At 38.0% G+C, this 22,442-nt stretch overlaps 1 protein-coding gene across 3 annotated transcripts in view; it reads right to left on the bottom strand.

The window, feature by feature from the left end:
• Window positions 1-27: 27 nt before the first annotated feature.
• The window catches only part of jarid2a (jumonji and AT-rich interaction domain containing 2a), a 30,935-nt gene continuing 8,520 nt past the window's right edge, over window positions 28-22,442 (bottom strand). Inside the window, exons 2-18 of one of the 3 annotated variants that reach the window (XR_013787365.1) lie at window positions 21,861-21,984; window positions 18,755-18,899; window positions 17,487-17,656; window positions 14,091-14,261; window positions 11,419-11,582; window positions 8,432-9,443; window positions 6,253-6,731; window positions 5,934-6,026; window positions 5,714-5,832; window positions 4,820-4,890; window positions 4,583-4,697; window positions 4,334-4,439; window positions 3,976-4,228; window positions 3,769-3,893; window positions 3,204-3,381; window positions 2,523-2,630; window positions 28-1,739 (exon numbers count right to left, since the gene is read on the bottom strand). Coding sequence is in view for 2 of the 3 variants with exons in the window: in XM_079468787.1 (XP_079324913.1) it covers window positions 1,578-1,739; window positions 2,523-2,630; window positions 3,204-3,381; window positions 3,769-3,893; window positions 4,046-4,228; window positions 4,334-4,439; window positions 4,583-4,697; window positions 4,820-4,890; window positions 5,714-5,832; window positions 5,934-6,026; window positions 6,253-6,731; window positions 8,432-9,443; window positions 11,419-11,582; window positions 14,091-14,261; window positions 17,487-17,656; window positions 18,755-18,899; window positions 21,861-21,984 (3,525 nt within the window). In the remaining variant the exon portion in view is untranslated. The remainder of the gene's footprint in view (window positions 1,740-2,522; window positions 2,631-3,203; window positions 3,382-3,768; window positions 3,894-3,975; window positions 4,229-4,333; window positions 4,440-4,582; window positions 4,698-4,819; window positions 4,891-5,713; window positions 5,833-5,933; window positions 6,027-6,252; window positions 6,732-8,431; window positions 9,444-11,418; window positions 11,583-14,090; window positions 14,262-17,486; window positions 17,657-18,754; window positions 18,900-21,860; window positions 21,985-22,442) is intronic. The other 2 variants (XM_079468788.1, XM_079468787.1) reach the window with 2 other exon arrangements.

Here is a 22,442-nt window from a genome sequence, read left to right on the forward strand (position 1 = left end):
AATTGTATTCAAGAAATTCAGGCTAGTACATTTCTGGAAGGATTGACAAGTGATTTATTAAAACAAATAAAAATATACAAACCTGAAAAGTAAAAAAAAAAACTTAACCAAAAAGGTCTCCACTGGACTGGACGACTGAGTTAACAACAATACATATAAATAAACAGTACAGTAGAAGGATTACTGTATCAAATAGGGTGACAAAGAATAACAAATAAACCAAAAAACAACTTTAAGGCCATAAAAAGTATACAACTACATATTGGAAAACGCTGTTAAGTTTCAACCTTAAATACAAGTCAGTCATTTGGAACGGAGTTAACTACCATATGATTACAGGACTCTGGGACAGTCAGTGCAATGGGTAGCTAGGCCTACTAGTTTACTTTTGGGTAAAAGATTTTTCTTTTTTAATAGAAAGTAAAGCTAAAAAACTAGGGATCACCACTATGACATACTTCTTCATTGATTTAAGCACCACTTATTTTTGTATGTGTTTGTAGCAACCCTGTTAACGTCTAACTTATAAAGATGAAGAAACCAATATAGAAGTAAGGCTTTTTCCTCATCTCGACTATCTCATACCCAAACCCATATAGACCCAAACTCGAAGGCTCAATTTTAATGGCATATAAACATATTTTGGGGGGCTTTTTCTAGATATTTATTAGATATTTTGCAACAATATTCTATGTAAACAAATAGTTGAAGGTTGAACATTGATAACCAATTACAAATATAAAGCCAGGAGACATGTTTATGGGATAAAAGGGAAAGTGCATTTATTACTATTTAAAATCATTTTAAAAATGCAAGTACAAATTGCCCCTCTGCATCAAACTTCCTGCAGCTTTTTGCACTCCAAATATTTCAATAAAAGGCCTCAAAATGTGCTTTTAAGAACCAGGTTTCCAAGCGAAAGACCTTCAGATCTCCAGGTGAAATTGTAAATAGTGTCAAAAGCGGTAGACTTCTCATACAGTATTTGTAGCTGAAGAACTTCAATGCCAGCAGCTGCATGGATTATAATCTGACATATGTCCTATGTTCCTGATAGCATGTTAAGACTTTACAGGTGAGCCCAGGAGACAAACGGGCATGGAGAAAAGTGTCACTACAGCACCAGTTAAACACAAATGATAGGAATAGAATAGGATATATTTATATATGTATACGCATTTCTTTACTCAATTTAATGCTAAAACAACCCCAAAAATACTCATCTAAAAACCAATCTCAATACTAGTGCAAAAGATTTCGTGCTTGTCAGATGAGGCCCAACAGTCTTACTTATCTCAGGTGGCCCAAACAGTTGTGTATTCGCTTCTTGGGTTTACATAAAACCCCATGTAACTCTCCCTTCATACATTCAATATTCTGAAACTAACCAGCCAGTAACTACATGTATCTGTAATACAAAAGTGCAATATAACAGCTTGTTGTTTTGATGCTCTACACTAGAACAAAGATTATTTAAGAGTTTTTGTACACAAGTATTAGGAACACCTGATATAAAAGGAGACACTATGGCCTTTCATAAATGTAATGTTGGAAGAGGAATGTTACTGAGGGTCTGGTTAGGAGCGGGCACTGCGGGAGGAGCAGGAGAGGGCCACCCGGGCAGAGCTCTTGTTTCGGGGACTTCGTTTTGCTGGTGTCTTGCCGTCAGCTTTCGGTTTGTCTCCACCTCTCTCCAGTGCTTTGCCACACACACGATTTACCAGATTGTTGATTTGTTCCTGTGCAAAATATAAATGACTTAATGACAGGTTTGACAAAAGACGTGGGAAAGAAATGTTCAGAATAGCATACTAATACTAAACCACACAGTATGCAAAATGTACTGTTTGTGTGAAATACAATCGACGATCTACTACATTTGCCAAAATGTTCAATGCTGTATATGACAGAACAATGTGGTGAATACTATTTTGCACACTACAATTCATATGCAAATGCAAGCTTTACCAATAATTATATGAAAATTATATAATAGTGAGTTCATGTACATTACAGTTTTTAATTTATAGGGCAGTATATAAGGTACTATTTGACATACTTGATAAAAATTGCTAGTTGCACACGATGGCGCCAGTGATCTTTTAGACCAGACTAATTTCCGGTCTTATGACTCTGTATGGGAAAAGAAGGATTTTTGGCTGGCGATTATAGGTGTTTTTTAGATCAAAATAAGAAAGTAATATATCAGCGATATGACAGATCCTCTTTGCCGAGCACTTCGTTAAGCCAGAACAACTTGATATTGTTATACGACCAGAAATTTTTGTTTGGTTGCAAAAGCTCTCCGGCGCCATCTTGTGCAACTAGCCCATAGTAGTGTACATTGTAAACTGTGCATTAACCTTTCACTTCTCACTGTAGTTCCAACCTTATTCAAACATACCGGCCTGTAATTGTAAAATGAACTTCTACCTCAATGTGCTGAAATGAATATGTTTGAATAAAGTTGGATCTAAAACTCTGTTGAAAGAATTTTAAGAGCAGACAGTAAACTACTGTACCTCAGAGTAACGAAACATCATTTTGAGGCCACGCGGGGACCTTCGTTTCTGGATGTATCGAAGAGCACATTCCAGACAGAAAACCACATTATCGCTCTCGTGAACTACCTGTAAATAGTAGAGTGCAGTAAAGTTGTTTGTAGCACAGCTTGAGCCTGGGCAAATAACTGCAAATGTAGACTATTTGTATGCCTGCCTATAAAAACATTTCATTGATTAAAGGTTGGTCATTCATAGCACAGTAGAGTAATAGTTTTCAAGAACATTTCAAAGAGGAATTAACTTCTAACATTCCTAAAACACAAACACACTGTTAAGAGTAATATTTGAGTATATAGTATTACTAAGATCAATTTGTTTGAACAAAACAAAACAACCAAAATTAGAATTCTCTGACTTGACAAATTATAAATAAAAAAGAAAATCCATTTAATATGATAAATCTTATTTCTAAGAGATACAATTGAGATATTATTGAGATCTTTTTTCAAAAATCATGTTGGTTGTTCTACATCCCGAGAAATGCAGTGGGGTTGTTTGATTAAGCAATAATAACTAAAATAATACCGCTAACTTGCCTAATAAACCCTATAAAAACATTCTTGATTCATGAAAAACAAGAATTTTGTGTAATAGAAATGTAAACAACATAAAGCAGGTCAAGATTGTTCTGAAATTTACCATTGAGAGATAACAGAGATGCTGACACGCATGGCAGCGTCTGTCAGCTGTGTCTTCTGGAAATCTTGAGCGTTGCTGCTTCTTCTTGTCTGCAGGAGACTCGCACTGTGTGCCGTAACGTGCAGACAGACGGAGCCCAGCTTCAAACAGATCCCTGCGCTGACTTATCTCTGCATCCCTGAAAAACATGCAACAGAAATGTTACTAAAGATTGTGGGAGCGTTTGTGAAGTTAAACCTTAAACAATGTGAACAGGATTCCTCTATAATCATTGAAAATAAATACTAAATAAACCAAGCCACTTTTGATAAAAATGAAGTAAAAGCATTTTTGGAATTCAGAAATGACAACGGTTATATAAATGTACTAACCCCACATCCCATGATGCACTGCACATTACATGATAAAAATCACAGTGAGAGCAAGATGGGTGAATGTTATGGTTAAAATTCTTCTATTGAGCAAGACGGCATCAAACCATTGACGAAAACAAATACGATTTTGAGGGAATTTCCACCCATTGACGCTTAATAAACTAAGCAAAAAGATGTGCAATAATCCCCACCTGAGATCTTTGATGAGAGCCGAGACGGCGTTCAGGAGCTGTTTGTTATCCCGCTCAGATGTAGCGATCTGATAGATGAGTTTCTCTGTGGAGAAAGGCTCCTCTATTCGCCGCCTTTTCAGATCCTGCCAAGCAAACACGACACAAAAACGTGAAAGTCAGAGGAAATGCCGTGCTCGCGGGGGAAACACGAAAAACCTCACTTACAAAAATAAAACTGAGTTAAACCAAGCCAAGTTCCAGCTGACTTTGTCCGTCCCTGCGTCGAGTCTCTCACCTTAGCTGCCTCGTAGCCCAGTTTCATCCACTGGGGGTTGGCGAAGTGCACTGTCTCAGAGACACTGTAGCCACAACACACCTTAGACACAAAGGTTCCTGGGAAACATACCATGAACTGCCCGCTCTGCTGAACTGTCCGGTACACTTTCACCCCCTTTTGACGTAGCACCTCTGGAGAAATCTGTGCGGCGAAAGTAAAATGCTGAGTGACATTATTTTGTTGCAGTTTATTGATTCAATGAATTTCATAAGAACGAGTGCAGAGGTGCCAATGTCTCTCTTTTACCATAATGTTCCTCTCTAGCATCTCCAGCCCTGGCGTCCCATTAGCCTGCAGCAGTGTGTGTACAATTTTGTCAAGTTTTGATTTCTCTTCTGCTGGAATACAGTACCTTGGAGAAAGAGACACATTTACACAAGATGCTATATATATATATATATGGCATTATGCCAATTGACTTGCGATATCACAGCTGGGTTAGGTTGTAAAAAATGGATACATACACTAAAATAACATACATCTGAAATCTCTTACCAAATGCAGTCAGCACCAGTGTGTAGGTAATCTATATACGGAAGGCTGTTTTGGTCCCAACACCAGCATGAGGTAGAAAAGACCATGCCTATGTTCAGCCAGGGGATGGTCACTCCTGGACAACACAAAAAGATGGTCGGTGTCAACATTTTTCTGCATCACACAGTTATACACTTACTATAAATATGACTCTAATCTTAAAGGTTGTATTTTAAGAAAGAGTTTTTCTTATGTTACCTGGCACAGCACCAAGATGTCGTAAGATGGATCCTGAGTTATTTGAAAGGACAGTAAGATTCCACCCATGCCTTGAGTATAAGCCAAGCAAAGGCAAAGTTAAATAGAACCAGAGATAAACAACAAAAAAGAGATTTCAAATATATTTTATATATAAGGTAACCTATATAAATACGGTTGTATATTTCAAAGAAATCTTTATTCATGTTAATTCTGCATATATTTAAGTATTATAAATATTTGTTTGACATTCCGATTCAGTTCTAAATGTTCTGTTGTTTGTTCTAACATTTGCATGTGTTGTTTATGTCTTACAAAATGGTTTGTATACAAAATTTTGAAAAAACAACAACATTACCATAGTAATTACTATAGTTGGGGATAGGGATTGTTCACCCAAAGATGAAAATTCTGTCATGAATTACATACTTTCTAGTTGTTTGAACACAGAGAAGGATATTTGGAATAATGCTTGTAACCCAACCCCATTGAAGACCATAGTAGGAAAAAGTAGTCAAACGTGCCCTTCCTACATTCTTCAAAATGTCTTCTTTTGTTTTCAACAGAACAAAAAATGATTGAATTTTTTTTTAAATAATGTATTCAATGGGGTCCAAGAACTGTTTGGTTACAAGCATTCTTCCAAATATCTTTCTCTGTGTTCATCAGAACGAAGGAATTTATACAGAGGGTGAATAAATGATGACAGAATTTTTGGTGAACTGTTCCTTTAACATTAGTTTATCCACTATAAACATTTATAATATTTGAGTAATATAATTTTTTTATAAAATTCACAAAGATGCTGTAAAGAATCGTCTTTCATTATTCGTTCATGATACTTATTTTTCTTCATCGTACCCCTTTTGAAGCATTAGATTATTTGTAACTTACTTTGAAAACGGCTCAGACTTGCCCACAGGAAATCCACTCCCATGAGTCTTTGTGTCAACCCTCCCACAATGCACAGCGACATGGCATTCCTTTTCCTCAACCAATTTCCAATACTCTCTCTGTATTAACAGTGAAAAAAAATCAAGAAACATCATTATTCTTTATTCCTGCTTATCAAAGCAAGTTTATTCCACAACAGCTTGTTAATATGAAAGTGCACCTCAACTTCAGCCGTGTCTGGTTCTTTACTGAAGCACATGTTCATGGTATTCCTGGCTGCTCTGAAGAATGTTGTGAGAGAGAATGATTTCCCCTGTGGAACACGACAACACAAAGAGAACAAGCATTAAGTGCATAAAATCCAAAGCAAATGTTGAAGTACACAAAACAAGCGCGGTTTAACTACTCTGGAATACCAGCAGTTTACTATCCCCATAACAAGTGTGAAACGTGGGTTTGAAATTACTTGAAATTATTGGGGAAAAAACTACAAACTAGCCAAAACACAACAATAAGGAAAAGTAATATAATGACGACACCCTGTATATGCACTTGTACGGTTCACTAAGCACGCCCTCATCTCCTCCTCTCTTCTCTAGTCTTCTCAGCCGGCTGCTCTTCGCCGTGGGATCCAGCTCTCTGAGATGTTCGCGTGTTCCGCTTCTGTGCAACGCCCCGTTCACCAAACCGTTTTTAGGCTCGCAGCGTGGAAGCAGCAGAGCAGCATGCAGTGATATGTCTCCCTGACCCTCTAGGGGTCCGCTTCTTCTCTCCAGGGACTGCTTTTCCGTCAGCACTTCCTTCTCCAGCTGAGACCTCTGAGTCGGAGAAAGGGAGTCATAGGAGAGCAGGTACTGGCAGTAGGCCTCCTGGAGCTTGGCCAGACGATCTTGAGCTGAGCGTGGGATGCCCAGGAGATCAGCAAGCCGGCCCCATGTTTTTAGGTCTGTCACCTGCTGCATGCCTCCCATTTCATTTAGAAGCTGGAAGAATCGGGCCAGATCCAACTCACACCCACCTGACAGGAATCAGAAGAGACACATGCAGAGGAAAACGTTTTGAGAAAAATGCTTTTTTGTGATCTGGCAAACCTTTCTTTTTTATTAGCTGATACAACTTCCAGGCATATACCATTTTGAAAGACGTGAACAATATTTTTCAACAAATATTTAACAATGATTATATTTCATATATATAATTAATCAATAATTCTTTAGGGTCTAAATGGTTTGTTGGTTACTTTTTTGCTCTAACATCTGTGTACTTTAAAAAAAAAACCTACATTTGTTTCACTAGGGAACAAAAGTCGTCTGTCAAGTATATACAGTGAGCACTAATAATAATACAAATTATAGGTCACACTTCAGTATAGGGGGCAATTCTCGCTATTAACAAACCATTACATTTTTCTCAATAAACTCCTCATTTGTTGCTTATTAATAGTTAGTAAGGCAGTAGTTAGGATAAGGTATTTGGTAGGATTAGGGATGTAGAATAGGGTCATGCAAAATATATGCTTTCTAAGAACTAATAATCAGCCAATATGCCAATAATAGGCATGTTAATAACAACTAGATAATTGTGAGAATTGCCCCCTATACTGAAGTGTTACCAAATTATTATTGAATTTGTCATGCTTGCCAGGTTTATGGCACTTACAACACCATATTCTAAATAATGTTAAATTATTATTATTATCAATAATAACAACAACATTAATTGTATTAATTAGAATAACTATTGTTGATGTAATTATTAATTAATGAATAATAATAATAAACAATTATAACACAATAATATAGTGTTTATTTTGTCATTTATAATAATAATAATAATAAATTATTAAAGTTCTTAAGACTAAGAAAATAGGTGTGCAAGGTTAATACTAATTATTATGAATTATGACTACTAATAAAACCATAATGTATCCAACAATCATTTTTACAATTATAAGTAATAATATATAAATAATATTTTATTTATAATAATAATTACATTAAATATTACCATTATTGTTTTGTTAATATGTGTAATAATAATAATAATAATTTATAGTTTTATTATTTATCAACATAATAATCATAATGATAAACAACTATTTTCTAAATGATTGAACACTAAAAATATAGTTGTACAAGGTGAATACTAATAAAATCATCAAGTTTCCAACGAAATTATCAATGCTGTTAAATAGTTTTTTGCTTCACATCTCTTAATGTGTATACACACACTCCTTTATTCACAGGCATTCGAGAAGCTCATATTAGTGCCAGCCTGGTCTCTGCAGGGCACAACATGGACACTGTTTGAGTGGCACATAGAAACTGGAGAAGGAATTGAAGTTGGCAGGAAGAAAGCAGTGCTATCTGGCATCTGCGAGATGATTTTCCCATTCAGACAACAAGAGACGAGAGCGAGCTGCTTATTTGAGTTCTGGCTGTGTGACAGACGGCCAGAGATGCACTGTGTGATCTCCTGAAGGGAAGCTGTTCTTCCCTGGCACCAGTTTGGAAATCAATCCACACTTGACTAGATGTGCACTTAAAATGGGGCGTATCAGCAATACGTGAATATGCAGTTGGCTGTTGATGGAGCACAAAAAAGCCACTTTTTGCATGATGTAAGCTATATAAAAATAGTAAACAGTTTTTTTGTAATATTTAGATTTTTTCCTTGAAACAAGTATTAATTATAAAAACAGTAAATGCATGTCCATACCTATGAGTGGAGGCTCCTCCATATTAATGCCTTGTGTCCTCAGGTGTTTCCTGATGCAGGCCAGTTGCTGTACATTTGGTCCCCAGCGTCTGCCCAACTTGTGCACATGCTGCACATACGACACAAAACGCATCTCCTCTTTAAGCTTGCACTCGGGACGCCAGCCTGCAGGTGGAACAACCCGGTACAACCCAAACGGTTCTGCTTGCTGCTGCACAAACTCCATGTAAGCCAGAGGGTCGTGAAACTCTCTTGTGCCAGGATGAAAAACGGGAACCTCCATAACAGCCGTCGTCTCAACAACCGTACCACGCCTGCCTCGCTCTTTAGGCTCGGCTGGGTCGAGGGGCTCAGAAGAATTTGAAGGACTGATTTGTTTTACAGAAGAGTTTGTTTTTGGGGGGTTGGCTGGTTTCATAATGTCTTGCGTTGAGGTAGTGGGGCTGTTCTTGGCCTGAACCGTGGCTTTACAGTGTTTCTGTTTGGTGATCACAAGCTTCCCCGCAGTAGTCCGCTTGGGTCTCTGCGATCCCGCTGCTTGCACTTGCGACCGTTTAGCATGGCTACCGGTTGCTGGTGTCTCCTGAGCTCCTTTCCTACTCCGTGTATTCAAGGGAAGGACTTGCATTTTTACCTTTTTTGACTCAACCTCAGCTCCGCTCAGACTGATCTCCAGCTGCCTTTTTGACTGTCTCAGTCCATTTCGTCTGGGTGGGAACGCATCGGTCCTGCTCAGCCTCCTTCCGGAGGCTGGTGATAGCACCTGTTTTTGCATCTTGGCGTGGCTGGTTTGGGCTTTTCCTGAGTTGGAGGGCTGAGGGTGTGTGTGGTGCGAGCTGAGCTGGCGTGCGTGTGCGCTCAGGCTGAGCTTGGCTTCTTTGAGCAGTCTGGCTTTGGTGTACGTCACATGGCCCTTGGGGTATTTCACAGCTTTGGTCGGGGGAGTGCGGAGTTCTCTCGTCTTTCTCGAGTGGACAGCGGAGGTGCCTGATGTTCCGTTCACTTTGGAGGACTGGGAGATGAAGGAAAGAACAAAATTAGCACTTATATAATTTCCTTAATTTAATATATAATTCGATATGATATTCCAAATGTTGTGTGGTGTATGTACAAGCAACCCAAAAGAGCATCAATGGCATTGGTGCAGAAAAAGCTGTTTGGAAATTGTAATTATTTTGTCAAAACCATTTAATATTGCTATTGGCACATACATTACGCATCAAATGTTTAAAATCTTAGGAATTTTTTTTGGAATTCAGGTAAATCAGGTCACTTTTACAGTCATCTCAATGTCCAAGTGTCCCAATTTACCTGAATTTACCCAATTGGCTCTAAAAGTGACCACTTTCTTCCACTAGGAGGCTCAGTGGAGCCATTCTTTCATTCTTTGGGAGCCATGATGCACGTGACCTGGGGCATGTACTGTGATTGTTCCATCTGCATGCTGTGGGGGATGGGAGGACATTAATTTTTCTAAACCCAAAGTTCTTGTTAGAAACCACAACCGATTTACAAATGGCCCACCAAACGCAGGCACAGTTCATGTTTACATAATTGGCCCTAATCCCGAGTATGTGGTACTCCCACAATCGGCTGGTTTTGACCGTGTGTGTGGGGGGTTGGGTAGAAAAGGAATGACATCATGTGTTGCTATAGGCCTGCTGCAGGATGGTAGGGAAGGGAAGAACGTACGGCGTGCTGCTCTGCGAGCCCATGAGAAGCTTTGGCAGGAGGGGAGGAAATTTAGGTTGACGTTCATAAATGGGTCTATATTATTGGTGACGGTGTATAGTAGGGGTTCTCAAAGTTTAGATTCAAAGGTCCGAATTTTCATTCTCGAAGGTCCAGACTGTACACTTGTTATTACAAAACTTGCTTTTGATAAACATTAAAAACCACTTTATATAACAGATAATGTTTTATTGTGTAAGTTAGCTGTATTTTATATTATTACTTAATCAAAAGAACTCAACTGCAGTTTCATTTGAATGCGCAGTAAAAACATTGTTTTGAACGTCTTTTATAGGTTATTTTTTGCAAATCAACTCTTCATACGCTAATCATCAAATTCATGGCATCATCTAGTCGTACTTGCGTTTACTGTCTTAACTGTAACATACAGTGCTGCATTTTTATACGACAAAATGCTAAAAGCCGTTCTCATTTACTTATTTTCTGTACTTCAATGTAACTTTTAGTGAATCATGCAGCACAAATGTCCGTCTGGGCAACAAACCAAGCAGATATTTACAGACAAGCTACGTTCGTGTTCATATGCCCAGGCAGTCTGTAGCAGAGTTTTAGAAACGCTGTTTTGTTCGGTCATTTGAATGTGCTACTGTTCTCTGCCAGTTGCTGCACAGATAGACCAAGAGAAAGCCGAGCGGCATAGGCCAAGCAAAACCACGCAACATTTTATCTACACGCTTTAACTGAAGAAGTCGGTAAACACTACTAAAGGCGGCAACTTTAGGTGCGCATAAGCAGTGTGCAAAGCGCTCTGTACCGACTGAAAACAATTCAAAGGAGCCGCGTCTAACAGCCATAAACGCCTTTTATGTGATCGACCCTCTACACTGATTTGTGTGTACTTTTTGACAGTGTGTCTGTTTGTCACTTGAGGGTTCTGGAACGAATTCCCTCCCGGTCCGGAGTCCGGACTTTGAGAAGGGCTGGTATATAGTGACGGAATAAACAGACACAGAGAGAAGACATGTAAGTGATACAAAGATAAATCACATGTAAAACAATTACCTTAACTAAGGACAGTTCATTTGTTTGATAAGCCCGGTGTAGTTCTATACGATGTTTTGTGTTTACAGTATTCACCCACAGTATGTAAGATTCAATGCAAGAGATTTAAGATAATAAAATATGGTATTCTACCTCTTCAGAACAACAAAAGGGTTATTACAATACAACAAAGTCTTTAGTTTTGAGTACCCCTTGGCAAAGCTAAAATCCAAGTGCAGACCATAAAAACATACCTGTTGTTTTTTTTCCTGAACAGACCTACTGGGCCGTAAATTGTGTCTAGTGGAGCTCCTAGCTAATGTTATGGAGTTTTTCTCCTTCCTCTGGATTCCTTCTTTCCCTTTGGCCCTCAAACTGCGCTCTTGTTCCTCAGCAGCTCGCGTCTGTCCATTAAACACTGGGAGAAGAGTGAGCACATAGCACTTAAAGTGAGAACTCGTATAACAGTGAGCACATTTTGCACAACTATGCACACAGCAATTCCATGGAAATCTCAACCTTAATATGAAAAAAATCAACCATACTGATGCATGTCATTATTTGGGGCTTTAAAAATTCATGTGAAGTGTCTATTAAAGGTCCTGTGTGTAATTTATTTGGAGGCTCTATTGATACATGATGCAGCGTTATGTTTTTATTACCTTAGAATTGGCTATTTCTATAATCGCGGGTCCCGTTATGTGGAATTCACCATGTTGTTTCTACAGTAGCCCTAAACGGACACACTGCACTACAGAACGCATTTCATAAATATGCCATCCCTTTCGGCAAAGGAGCCAAATCGCGATGGCATCTTTGTCCTGTGAAAGCCGCCATAGTTGGTGGTTTCAGTTCACCACCTCACGGCTAGATGCCGTTAAAATGTCCACATTCGTCCCTTTAAAGTTTTCTAAAGCATTTTTTGTGTTTTTAAAGCATCATTTTCCATAGTCAGGTAAGTGAACTGTCACATCCATAACGTCCATATTCCTCATAAATAGGCATGTGTAATTTAAAATATAGTAACTATTTAATGTTCTATAAAGAGCCATCCGTCTGCATTTGTTGGGTGTTTTTGCTTCTGGTTTGCACATTTTAACTCACAGAAATCCTACAAAGTATGTTGTCTTTCAAAAACATGCATCCTTTTATCCAAAACACATACATTTCCCCTGCTTTTAAACTAGAAAACTAGTGTATACACTGATATCATCAGGGGTTTAGTAAAATATAAACAGATGGTCCAATATATTGGTAATCAATACATTCTCTGAGAATTTATATTTCAAGTCTTTACTAAACGTCACATAATGCTGGAATAGTACACACATACTGTTACTATAACAAAAAATCATGGTATATAGATATAAAAGCATACAGTGTGAATTGCAAATATATTCAATTAGAAGTGTTATTATCTGTTGTCTGGATGAACAGTGCCCTAAATATCTGTGCACTAAACTCATTTAACCAAGCTATTTTCCTCCTATAGGTGAGGTAAAGCGAGTGATTTAGTGGTATAGTGGAAAATAAACCCAAGCCCTGGGGTTTGCTACTGAATAGTCCGGCTGTACCTGTCTGCTCCGCTTTCCACTTTCTGAGCACTTGACTTGAATTATTGCTCTTATAAAACACTGCCAACAGCTAACAGTCTCTGCATACAACCTTGTTGAGCACACCAGAGTTTATAGGCTTTTAAATCTTATACGTTGTAAAAGCAAAGCTGCTTATTGGTCTCAAACCAGCATCAACAAATCCAACATAAAACATTAACACAAATTGTGAAATTCTAAAAGCCACCATAAGTGTGCACCTATGAAATCAGAAAGATTGTCTTCAAGACTAATCTCTTGCTTTGACTGTAACATCAATATAATATTACATAAAAGTATGACTGGAACAACTTGACCACAGAGCCACCCCCAGTGCAGCGAGACAAAAGAAAGTTTTTAAGTTTTGAGACTCCATTAACTAAACATATGGTGCGCTACACATCGAGCTTATGTTAGCAGTAAAAATACAAAACAAGTATTGAAAAGCTTGTTCAGTCACTCTGCTAAATGAAAGGTACAGTCTGTTACTTCTAGTGGGACCGACTTATCACTCAAACAGTTTGGAAGTCGTCCAATGGCGAACATAAAAGTGTCATATTTAGCCTGTGGCTTTGTGCTATATACAAGAAGTGGCTCTGGTTTCGTCATAAAGTATGAATGCTCAACATGACTCCCAGTTTTATTAGGCTTCACACAGTTTTCTTTCACCATGCCATGGCACACCGGCCATGCAGGACACTCTGCAGAAACCAGATTCACCAAGTCTTGCCAATGCAAGTCAACGGGTACCACCGTTGTTCAGTTATCAACATTCTTGTATATCTTTTGTATCTGTTTTGCAGAACAAAGAAAGCCTTACAGGTTTGAAATGACAAGAGGCTAAGTACACGATGAGAGAACTTTCATTTTTAGGTGAGCTATCGCTTTAATTTAGCTTGTTTAGCTTTTCTGTGTTTTCTATAATTTGGAATGAAATAACAAGCGAAGGAAAAAAAGCATAGTGATACCGCTATTAATATCCAGCAACATAACACATGAAATCCTTGTGGTATATGGTATACAACAAATGTAGGCAATCTGACAGAGTGCTGTGTATAGACACGGCTCATTAACTGTATGGTGTGGAAAGAGGCAGGACCATAACTCACCTCACCGGGGTGCTAAAATGGAAACCAAATGTCCACCCAGTCTGCTACTACTGGCAGTGAAATAATACACTGACTGAAAACTACACAGACTAAACTGTAAAATAGATTGTAAAGTGTTATTTAAAGTTAAAACAACCTAAAAACAAACCGAGCAAAATTAAGTTCATTACAATAATCTGTATGTGGACTTGTGTTGGAGTGTGATTGTTTTAAATGTATAAGTACCATGACCGTTGGCAATGCACTTGCTGAGTCCTCTGCTCTTGCGTGGAGTAGACTGGCAGGAGGCGGAAGCACTGCACGCACTGTCTTCTTCCTCGTCCTCTTCCGCATCTACATCTTCCTCATCCTTAGAGCTACCAAAATATGCTATGTTGCTGGGCAACGCAGCAGAGCCTGGACCAATAGGAAAGAGAATAAAGACGAAGTGAGGAAGTGTCATGCAGAGAGAAACATGGACAGTAAGAGGGAGAAATACAAAAGACACTGGGAATGGCGTTCACCCCAAAACATCACATCATCAAAGCCAAAATGCTAATCTTTCATTATTTACTCATCCTCATATCATTGCAAACCTCTAGACTTTCTTCTACAGAACACAAAAGAAAATATACTTGAAATATACAACACTGCGCCCCAATGACTTTCATTGTAAGGACACAAAGAGATTTCTTTAAAAAAAGTGTCTTTTTGAAAGACATGAGGTTAAATAAAGTATGAAAGCATTTTTATTTTGGTTGAACCGTCCCTTTAAATGCTTATGCTCAAGTGTGCGTTTCTGTTCCTCTTCAAAGTTCTTGCAATCCCAGTATCTGTGTGAGAGAAAGCGGTTAATATCTGGGATAGCCGAGTGGCTTGCTGCAGTTTTCATCTTGCCTGATCCTCACTGAAGGGTTCTGTGCTCACAATGAAGTGCCTGTTGAGAAGCTTTATTTCACATTCCCTCAATAGCCATTTATCTGCACCAAAGTTGCTGGGTCCATGGGGCTTGCATGTGCTGTAGCATGTGATAGTGTGTATGAGTGCGTGAGGGCTTCGGTAGGGGGTGAGGATTATGGTGGAAGACCGGCCATATGGCTACTTTAGTGTATAGTAATTCCAGCTAAATCAGTTTTGTGCATCTGAGGAGACCACAATAACTGACAGAGACCTAAATATCTATTGATACATGATCGTATCTGCTATAAATCAATTAATACAGAGGATCTTTGGAAATCTCGTTAGCATCTGATTGTGGATGGAGAGCTATAATATTCCAGTGAAATGAGAGCAGGGTTGAATAGTGAAAGAATGAAACTGGGCCCCAAGATTACTGGTAAAGGCTCTGTAAGCCAATCCTCTATCATCAAGGGCTTTAATATGGGCTCCTGGGGGCTTTGAGCTTTTGACTGTTGTTCACAGCTCATAAGGTTGCCGAACGATTCTTCTCTGTTCTATGATAATGCTGTAGGAGGATTTGGAAGAGCCTGTAGAAATGTGGAAATGAATGCTGTGAATTCCATACCAACACAACTGGTACTGTCGAATCAAGAACTCTATTTTCGCCAATTAACATTAATATTGATTATCAAATTGACTTATTTAGTCAATTTTCTTGAAAGGAGATTCCACATCATGACACGACTCTGATTTTATTTCATTCTCGAAGCAAAATGTGACGTTGCATGTCGCATGCTTTGTGTTTTTTCTGTCCCGGATGGGCTGATGTAGAGAGAAGCGAAGGAAAGAGAAGTATGCTGTAGGATGGAAATATATTTCAATCATTTTAGTCATCTGGTCACAGCCAAGATTTTTAGTTGAATGGGTTATGAGAGGAGTGTATGAATAAGTCTCTAAATACACCTTATCTAGAACAAACAAAGAAATATGAATATTTTTAGTACAGATTTATGAGGGCCATAGGATTGTGAAGCCGAGTTATGACTGACATCAACTATAAAAAGGCAATAAACCGATCCGCAATCGTGCTCTCAGCGCTGACCCAATAATGAAAACAGGTTCTGTATTATCACAGCGACGAATGAGACTCGGAAAAGATGTTCTCATTTACATTCTTTGTCTGAAAATCCATTAACCCACTTTGCCCTCAGCCAAGAGTCCATGGCAAATCTAATCAGTCTGTGCTGTGTCATTACCCGTCCGTGCGAAAAAGAAGACAAAGTTAAAAGTTTGCATAGCCTGTTAAGTGTGAGCGAGAGAGAAGAAATCGAAAATAAGAAAGAATAGGAAGTTAAATGAATAGTTCACCTTCAAAATGACAATTCTTGTCATTTTAAACCTTTTTTCTGCAGAACACACAGCACAGCCCCCCGTTCACTTCTATTATAACCAATGTAAGTGAATGGGGGGGCTGTAAACAACATTTTTCAAATTATCTTCTTTTGTGTTCTGCGGAAGAAAGAAAGTCTTACGGGTTTGAAAAGACAATTGGGTGGGAAAATGATGACAGAATTTGCATTTTGAAGGTGAATTACTCCTTTAACTCAATTTGTGTCTGGTTTCTTTAATTGCCAGTGAAAGATTTAAATAAAAATATGAGCACATCACTTACAGCTGTCAACAAGCCAGATTGGGATTATATCACTGCTGCTGATATCTCAATTTCTAACATCCTCTACACACACACACACACACACACACACACACAGTAAATAAAACCCAGATAAGATTAAACTGACTTGATGCAGCAAACCTGCTGTTTTCTTGACAGATGTTTGGATGTACTTATTATCGTGCTCGGCAGTCCCACACCTTCCTGTCTTTCAAGAAGCGAACTACATTTATAAAGCGGAATTTCATTATAAAATATTCTAGTAATCCTCATGAACTCAGAATTAAATCAATCCCAGAATTCTAGCATATTACACAATAGATAAAAAATGTATCTCAATATTTTTTTCTCACTGTCTTTTTTTCACATATTTCAACTAATATCAACATTTCATGTCCATCTTTATGTATTGGTTCGCAAAAGTACAATAACTGTCAGGGTCCTCATTGCCTTGTGAGGGATTATGTTGTAAAAGTGACCGCCTCACTGAACATTATCCCTTCATTTATAATGCATCACCAATAATTAGGGGCAATAACTGGCAATAAATTGAAAAAGAATGAGTGATACAGGCTTCTCAGTGGCAAGACATATTTTCAAGACCAGCGTAATAAGAAAAGCCACAAAAACAACGTTGTGGTCAAAGCAGACCTTGCGATTATATGTTTGTGTGTATAAAAGCGAAAGATTGGGGTTGAAGTAAGCACAGCTTTGAGGTTTGAGGTAAAAGCTGAGCCTTCACCAGAGTTCTGTGAGACAGGCTTTGACTGTAATGTGCCCTGGGACATTATCCAAACACAAATAATGTAAAGAATACCAGAGGAAAGAAAAATTACATTTGAGATCTCTTTTACAGGCCTTTATGGCTTTAATAGCTTTTAAGGGTTCTGCTTCTTGATTTCACCCCTGAGCACCCATTTGCTATCCACATTCATTTTCTTTAAACTATGCACAAGCAATAACAGAGACTCCCATGCGATAAATAAATGCTTCTAAGAATAACAGAGTCTGTTAACATTTTTAAAGTTGAATGAGTGCGACAAAAGATGACACTGATTGCAGGGACCCACCTTGGAGACAAAGGAAGGTGAGAAAGTCTTCAGTTTTGGGTTTGCGTTTTGTGAGTTGGTTGAGAGGGGCAGCAGGGCTCGGGGGCATGACCTCTAGCACCTTCAATTGGGGGGAAGCCGGAGAACAGGGATGAGACTGAGCAAACTTCCTCTTAGCCTGCAGTCTGGGCCTGGCGCGAGAAACAGAGAGAGAGAAAGAGAGATGGGGAAATTATTTTAAAAAAATTTTGAATGATGTTTGTTAATAAGCACGATTTCAAAGTGCTATAAGAGACCATTTATAGTTGTATTGTGTCCAGTCCAGTGTCTGTTGAATTTCAAGAAAATCAATCCTCAGGAGTGACATAGTTATCCAACAGCAATGTGAAAGACTGACAGCATGACAAGACACGTGGAAATCGTAATAAAGAAAATCTATGTTATCACACAAAAAATAATGAACTCTTCCTGAATACGTCTACAAAATTCCTGTTGTAATGCTTAAAAGTCAATATGAACTTGTTATCTTTGCAGTATTTTTAGGTCAGAAATAATACAGAGCATTGTTTCTCCAGTTTTCATTTTTTACAAATAAAGGCATTATTTTTACTTACAATTTGGGAGAAATATTATTAGTAGTTCACAGAATGAAACAAATATGATAAGCTTACCTAAACGCATACCTAGTAAATTAAAGGTTTTAAAATGGTCTCTTCATTTTTTCCACGGCTGTCATTTTTAATTTTACTTACAAACTAGATTTTCAAAGGCCAATAGAGGAAAAATACATAAGCAAGGTGATTAAGAACACTCAAAGTACATCTGTACACAAACATAGGTCATGTTCTCTGAATTGCTCTTTTGGTGGGAAAAGAGATGTATTCTCATAGAGAAAATGTGGAGAGCAGCAGTTTGGTTTTTTTATATAAAAGCTCAGCAAAATCTGTCTTTGTGAATAATTGTTCGTTAAAAAAACAGCATAAATGCTTTTTAGATGCTGCTCCCCACAACCTGAAGTCCACAGACGGCTTCTTAACTATCTTAACCAGCAAGACAGGCACTAACTAACAAACAGTAAAGACTAAAATGGAAATTTATGTATTTTATAATATACTGTACATACATACATAGAATACAATATAAGAGAATGTAATTCTGAACTATAACATATAATTTAAGTGATATTTTTACACTTAATTTAAACTTCATGCCAAAATTCATACATCTAGCCACCACGTCTTCTGTCTGGAGATCTTAAACAGACAGAGAAATAATCACAGTAAACTGACCTCTTTCTGACAGGCCCATCTATTGAATACTCATGGCTGCAGTCTTTGCTCTGAGTTGTATGCTGTGTCCTGTCTGATTTACAGCTTTCAGCATACAGCCCAGCTTTAGACCCCGAACCATTTAAATGACCATTTGCAAAGGAGCCTGGGAAAGGAGGTACAGTTTAGTTAAAGCAATTGACATAGACACAGTAAAAAACATAGAGTACAGAAAAAAAAAATTATCATCACCCTATTATTTCTATCCATTAAAAACGTGAAATGTAACAGAAAAATGTTAAGCAATGCAACTCTGTGCTGCTCCTCAAAGTCTCAAGAGGTTCGAAGCTGGACTGTTCCTTTAATTTATTCTAAGCACTAGAGTGAATGAAAACGTGCACGCAAACAGTGTTCTGCCAAGTGACATTTATCCAAGGCACTTTTCATGTCAAATGGCCAGAAAATGAGTCTTAACTTACAAATACAAAGCTATATTAAAGTTATTATTTCTATTTATCTGCCCCGTTTTATAGTAGATTGTCAAATTATGAAGGTAAAAATCCTGCAAAAATCCTGCAAAGCAAATGTCAAATAATAACCGCACAGGTTACGTTCTTGTGTAATGCAATAAAACATTTCTGAATTCTGTAATTGACTGTAATTTTATGGTGGAAAATGTGCTCAAAACTCCTCTGTGAAGCGAAGCTTTCAAAAACTCATTCAGCGTTTGCTGCTGAACGCACATACGGTAGGTGAGCTCATGAGCGGTTCTCTTCATGCCCTTGACATTCTCTTCTAGATGATGCAGTGCACCATACACAAGCAGACAGGTCACTGAGTTCACTCCATTAGAGTGCAGTTATTTAGGCAGTGAGAACACAGTGCAGCCCCGGCGTATGACACCCTTACAGAGGGTATTATTCAAGGCATAATTTAGTTTGCTCACGCATTTTCAGCGCAATCGTGGCAGAACAATAATAATCATAATGGATCCTTGAGAGGCTGATGGAATAAAGTTTAAGAGAGCCACGGCTAGATGCATCTACATGAGCTGGATATTCTGAGGTAAAATAACTTCAAATACTGTGCCGATGCCAATTCACTGGCTCATGATAAATTTACTTGACAGATTAACTACACATTGAGATTTCTTTAAACTTGTGAGTTGACACGTTCTGTGGTGTAATATCTTAAAGTGACAGTTCACCCAAAAATAAAAATTCTGTTATCATTTACTCACCCTCTGGTCATTTCAAACTGTATGGCTTTCTTTGTTCCGCAGAAAACAAAAGAAAATATTTTGAAGAAAGCTGGAAACCGGATAGCTGGCACCTATTCACTTCTATTGGACACAAAACCAATGCAAGTGAATGGGTGCCGGTTACCACCATTTTTCAAAATATCTTCTTTTGTGTTCTGCAGAAAGGGTGAGTAAATGATGACAGAATTTTTGGGTGAACTATCACTTTGAAATCATGTCCAACCACATTTTATACTTATTGTTATGCATGCAGCTCTTACGAACTCGTAAGAATCTATGCTGATTGAGACATGAACTGTGGCACCGTGAGACCATTTAAAATGAATGAATACAGACAAAAGTTGATAACATAGTGAAAACTAAGATAGAAATAGGAAAAGGAATAATGACCAGTCAAATGAGGCATATGCCTTTCTAATATATAAATTGCAACCTTGTGTTGTTGACGTTGATAAAAAACTATTTTGTGCAACCACCCATTAAACCCATTGCAATTCTAGTGTTGCCTTAATGTTTAATTTGGTTACAACAGAACTAGATAGTTTATTTATTGATTCAAATAATCTGAAATCTCTTTCTTGAGTTTTAAAAAAGAAATACATTGCCATTATTATTAAAGTGCAATATTTTCTATTTATTTTGTGTTATATTAACTTTTTAAAAGCAAATCTTCTCTGTAGTGCAGGGGTCTCCAGCGGGGGGGTCCTCGGTGGAACTGCAAGAGGTCCGCTTATTACGGTTTACTCATAGGCAATATTTTGTTAAAAATGTTAATATCACAACCAATGTTAAGCTGCGCATGTGCGCACGTCCTCTTATTGCAATTTTAACCTGCATGCAGACAAAAACATCCTTTCAGGCAGCAGAAGCAATAGAAGAAACGTTACATCTGCTTAATCGTCTCCCTTTAAGCAGATGTAAGTTTAGAGTACGAATGAAAGGAGATGTGTGCAAATAAAGTGCATTCTCATATATTTCTGATCTTCTGTTCAAAGATGTTACAGCTGTAAAGCGCTAATTTGACAGGCAAAAGACACCACAACGTTTTTGCATCGTAAACTCTGACAAAACTATCGTACGTGTTTAAAATCAATGAAACGCGCACCATGTGGGGCTACTGATGGAGCACGTCAAACAAATTGCCCTAAAAATAACGTAGTCTCGTTGTATGTTGCTGTCAGATATGATGCTCTGCAAAAAAACTGGTGAATTTTCTTGTGACAGCCACCACAATGCTGATCCATCAGAAAGACAACGGAGCTCTGAATGATAAAATAGCGTTCTGCAACAGAATTACAATTAACAAAAAAATGCCTGCTTTTACAACAGAATGCATAACATCTGCACTGATTTCTTTATCATATAGAGACAACCTCCACCTCCACTAGTATAGTCTTTGGGCCATTAACCAGGGTCAGTCATCTCATTGAAGTAAATTGTCCATCTCACAGTGAAATAAAAAAATATGATGCTGCAAATGCCTTAAAATAATCAATCTATATAAATAATAAACATAATACACAGACAAGTTTGTGTAACACGTTTAGAATAGGGGGGTACCTGCTCCATGCATCTCTCATCTAAGGGGTCCTTGCTCCGAAAAACATTGAAGACCCCTGCTCTAGTGTATGTTAACTCAGATGTTTGTGGTCATAAATGTGACGGCTGTTCCAAACATCAACATATTCCTGTAGTCTAGCACTACAGGCAACTGCACATAAAAACACCAGGCTCATTTTGCAGCAACATGCAACAGTATGCTGAATCTAAAAACAGCATCTACAGTGTGTGTTTGTACCGTTGCTACATTCACATATAATAACAAGAAGGAATTGATATTATAAATACACTTTACAGTATACTCACCATTAACCATTCCAGTGGAGCTATCCACTTTTCTCTTCTGAGCTCTCTTGAACTCTTTAAGAGAGAGGTAAAGCACCCTGCGGACCACCCTCTCTTCTGACCAGGGGATTCCATCATTATCATCCTGCAGAAAGAAAAATACAGTCAATATTAAAGATGTTCGAATCAAACAATGAACCATAACGTTTCAAACGGTAGTGTGGCAATTTTAAAGGTCACAAAAATAAAAAATTTACTCTAACATACACTCTTAAAAAAATTAAGGTGCTTAAAATGTTCACAGCGACGCCATGTTAAAACAATACTTGGTTTCACAAAGAACGTAAATTACGTGTACATTGACTGACATGAGAAAAAAGTGTTTTGTGAAACTAAAAGCGTCACAATCTTTGAACAGCATGTGTCAAAAGGGCTTTTATTACTAAATGCTGCAAAGCAAACACACCTCCCTTCTTTTTTGCTGTTCTTAATATAACACTCGTTCTCCACGGGTTATGTGCTATACACAGATTAGATGTGCTATGGTAACACATCTTTCACACAAGTCACTCACTTATTCTGCTGTGATGTTAAAACAAGACT

This window comes from Barbatula barbatula, assembly GCF_947034865.1.
Source record: "Barbatula barbatula genome assembly, chromosome: 12".
In the NCBI taxonomy this organism is placed as follows: domain Eukaryota; kingdom Metazoa; phylum Chordata; class Actinopteri; order Cypriniformes; family Nemacheilidae; genus Barbatula; species Barbatula barbatula.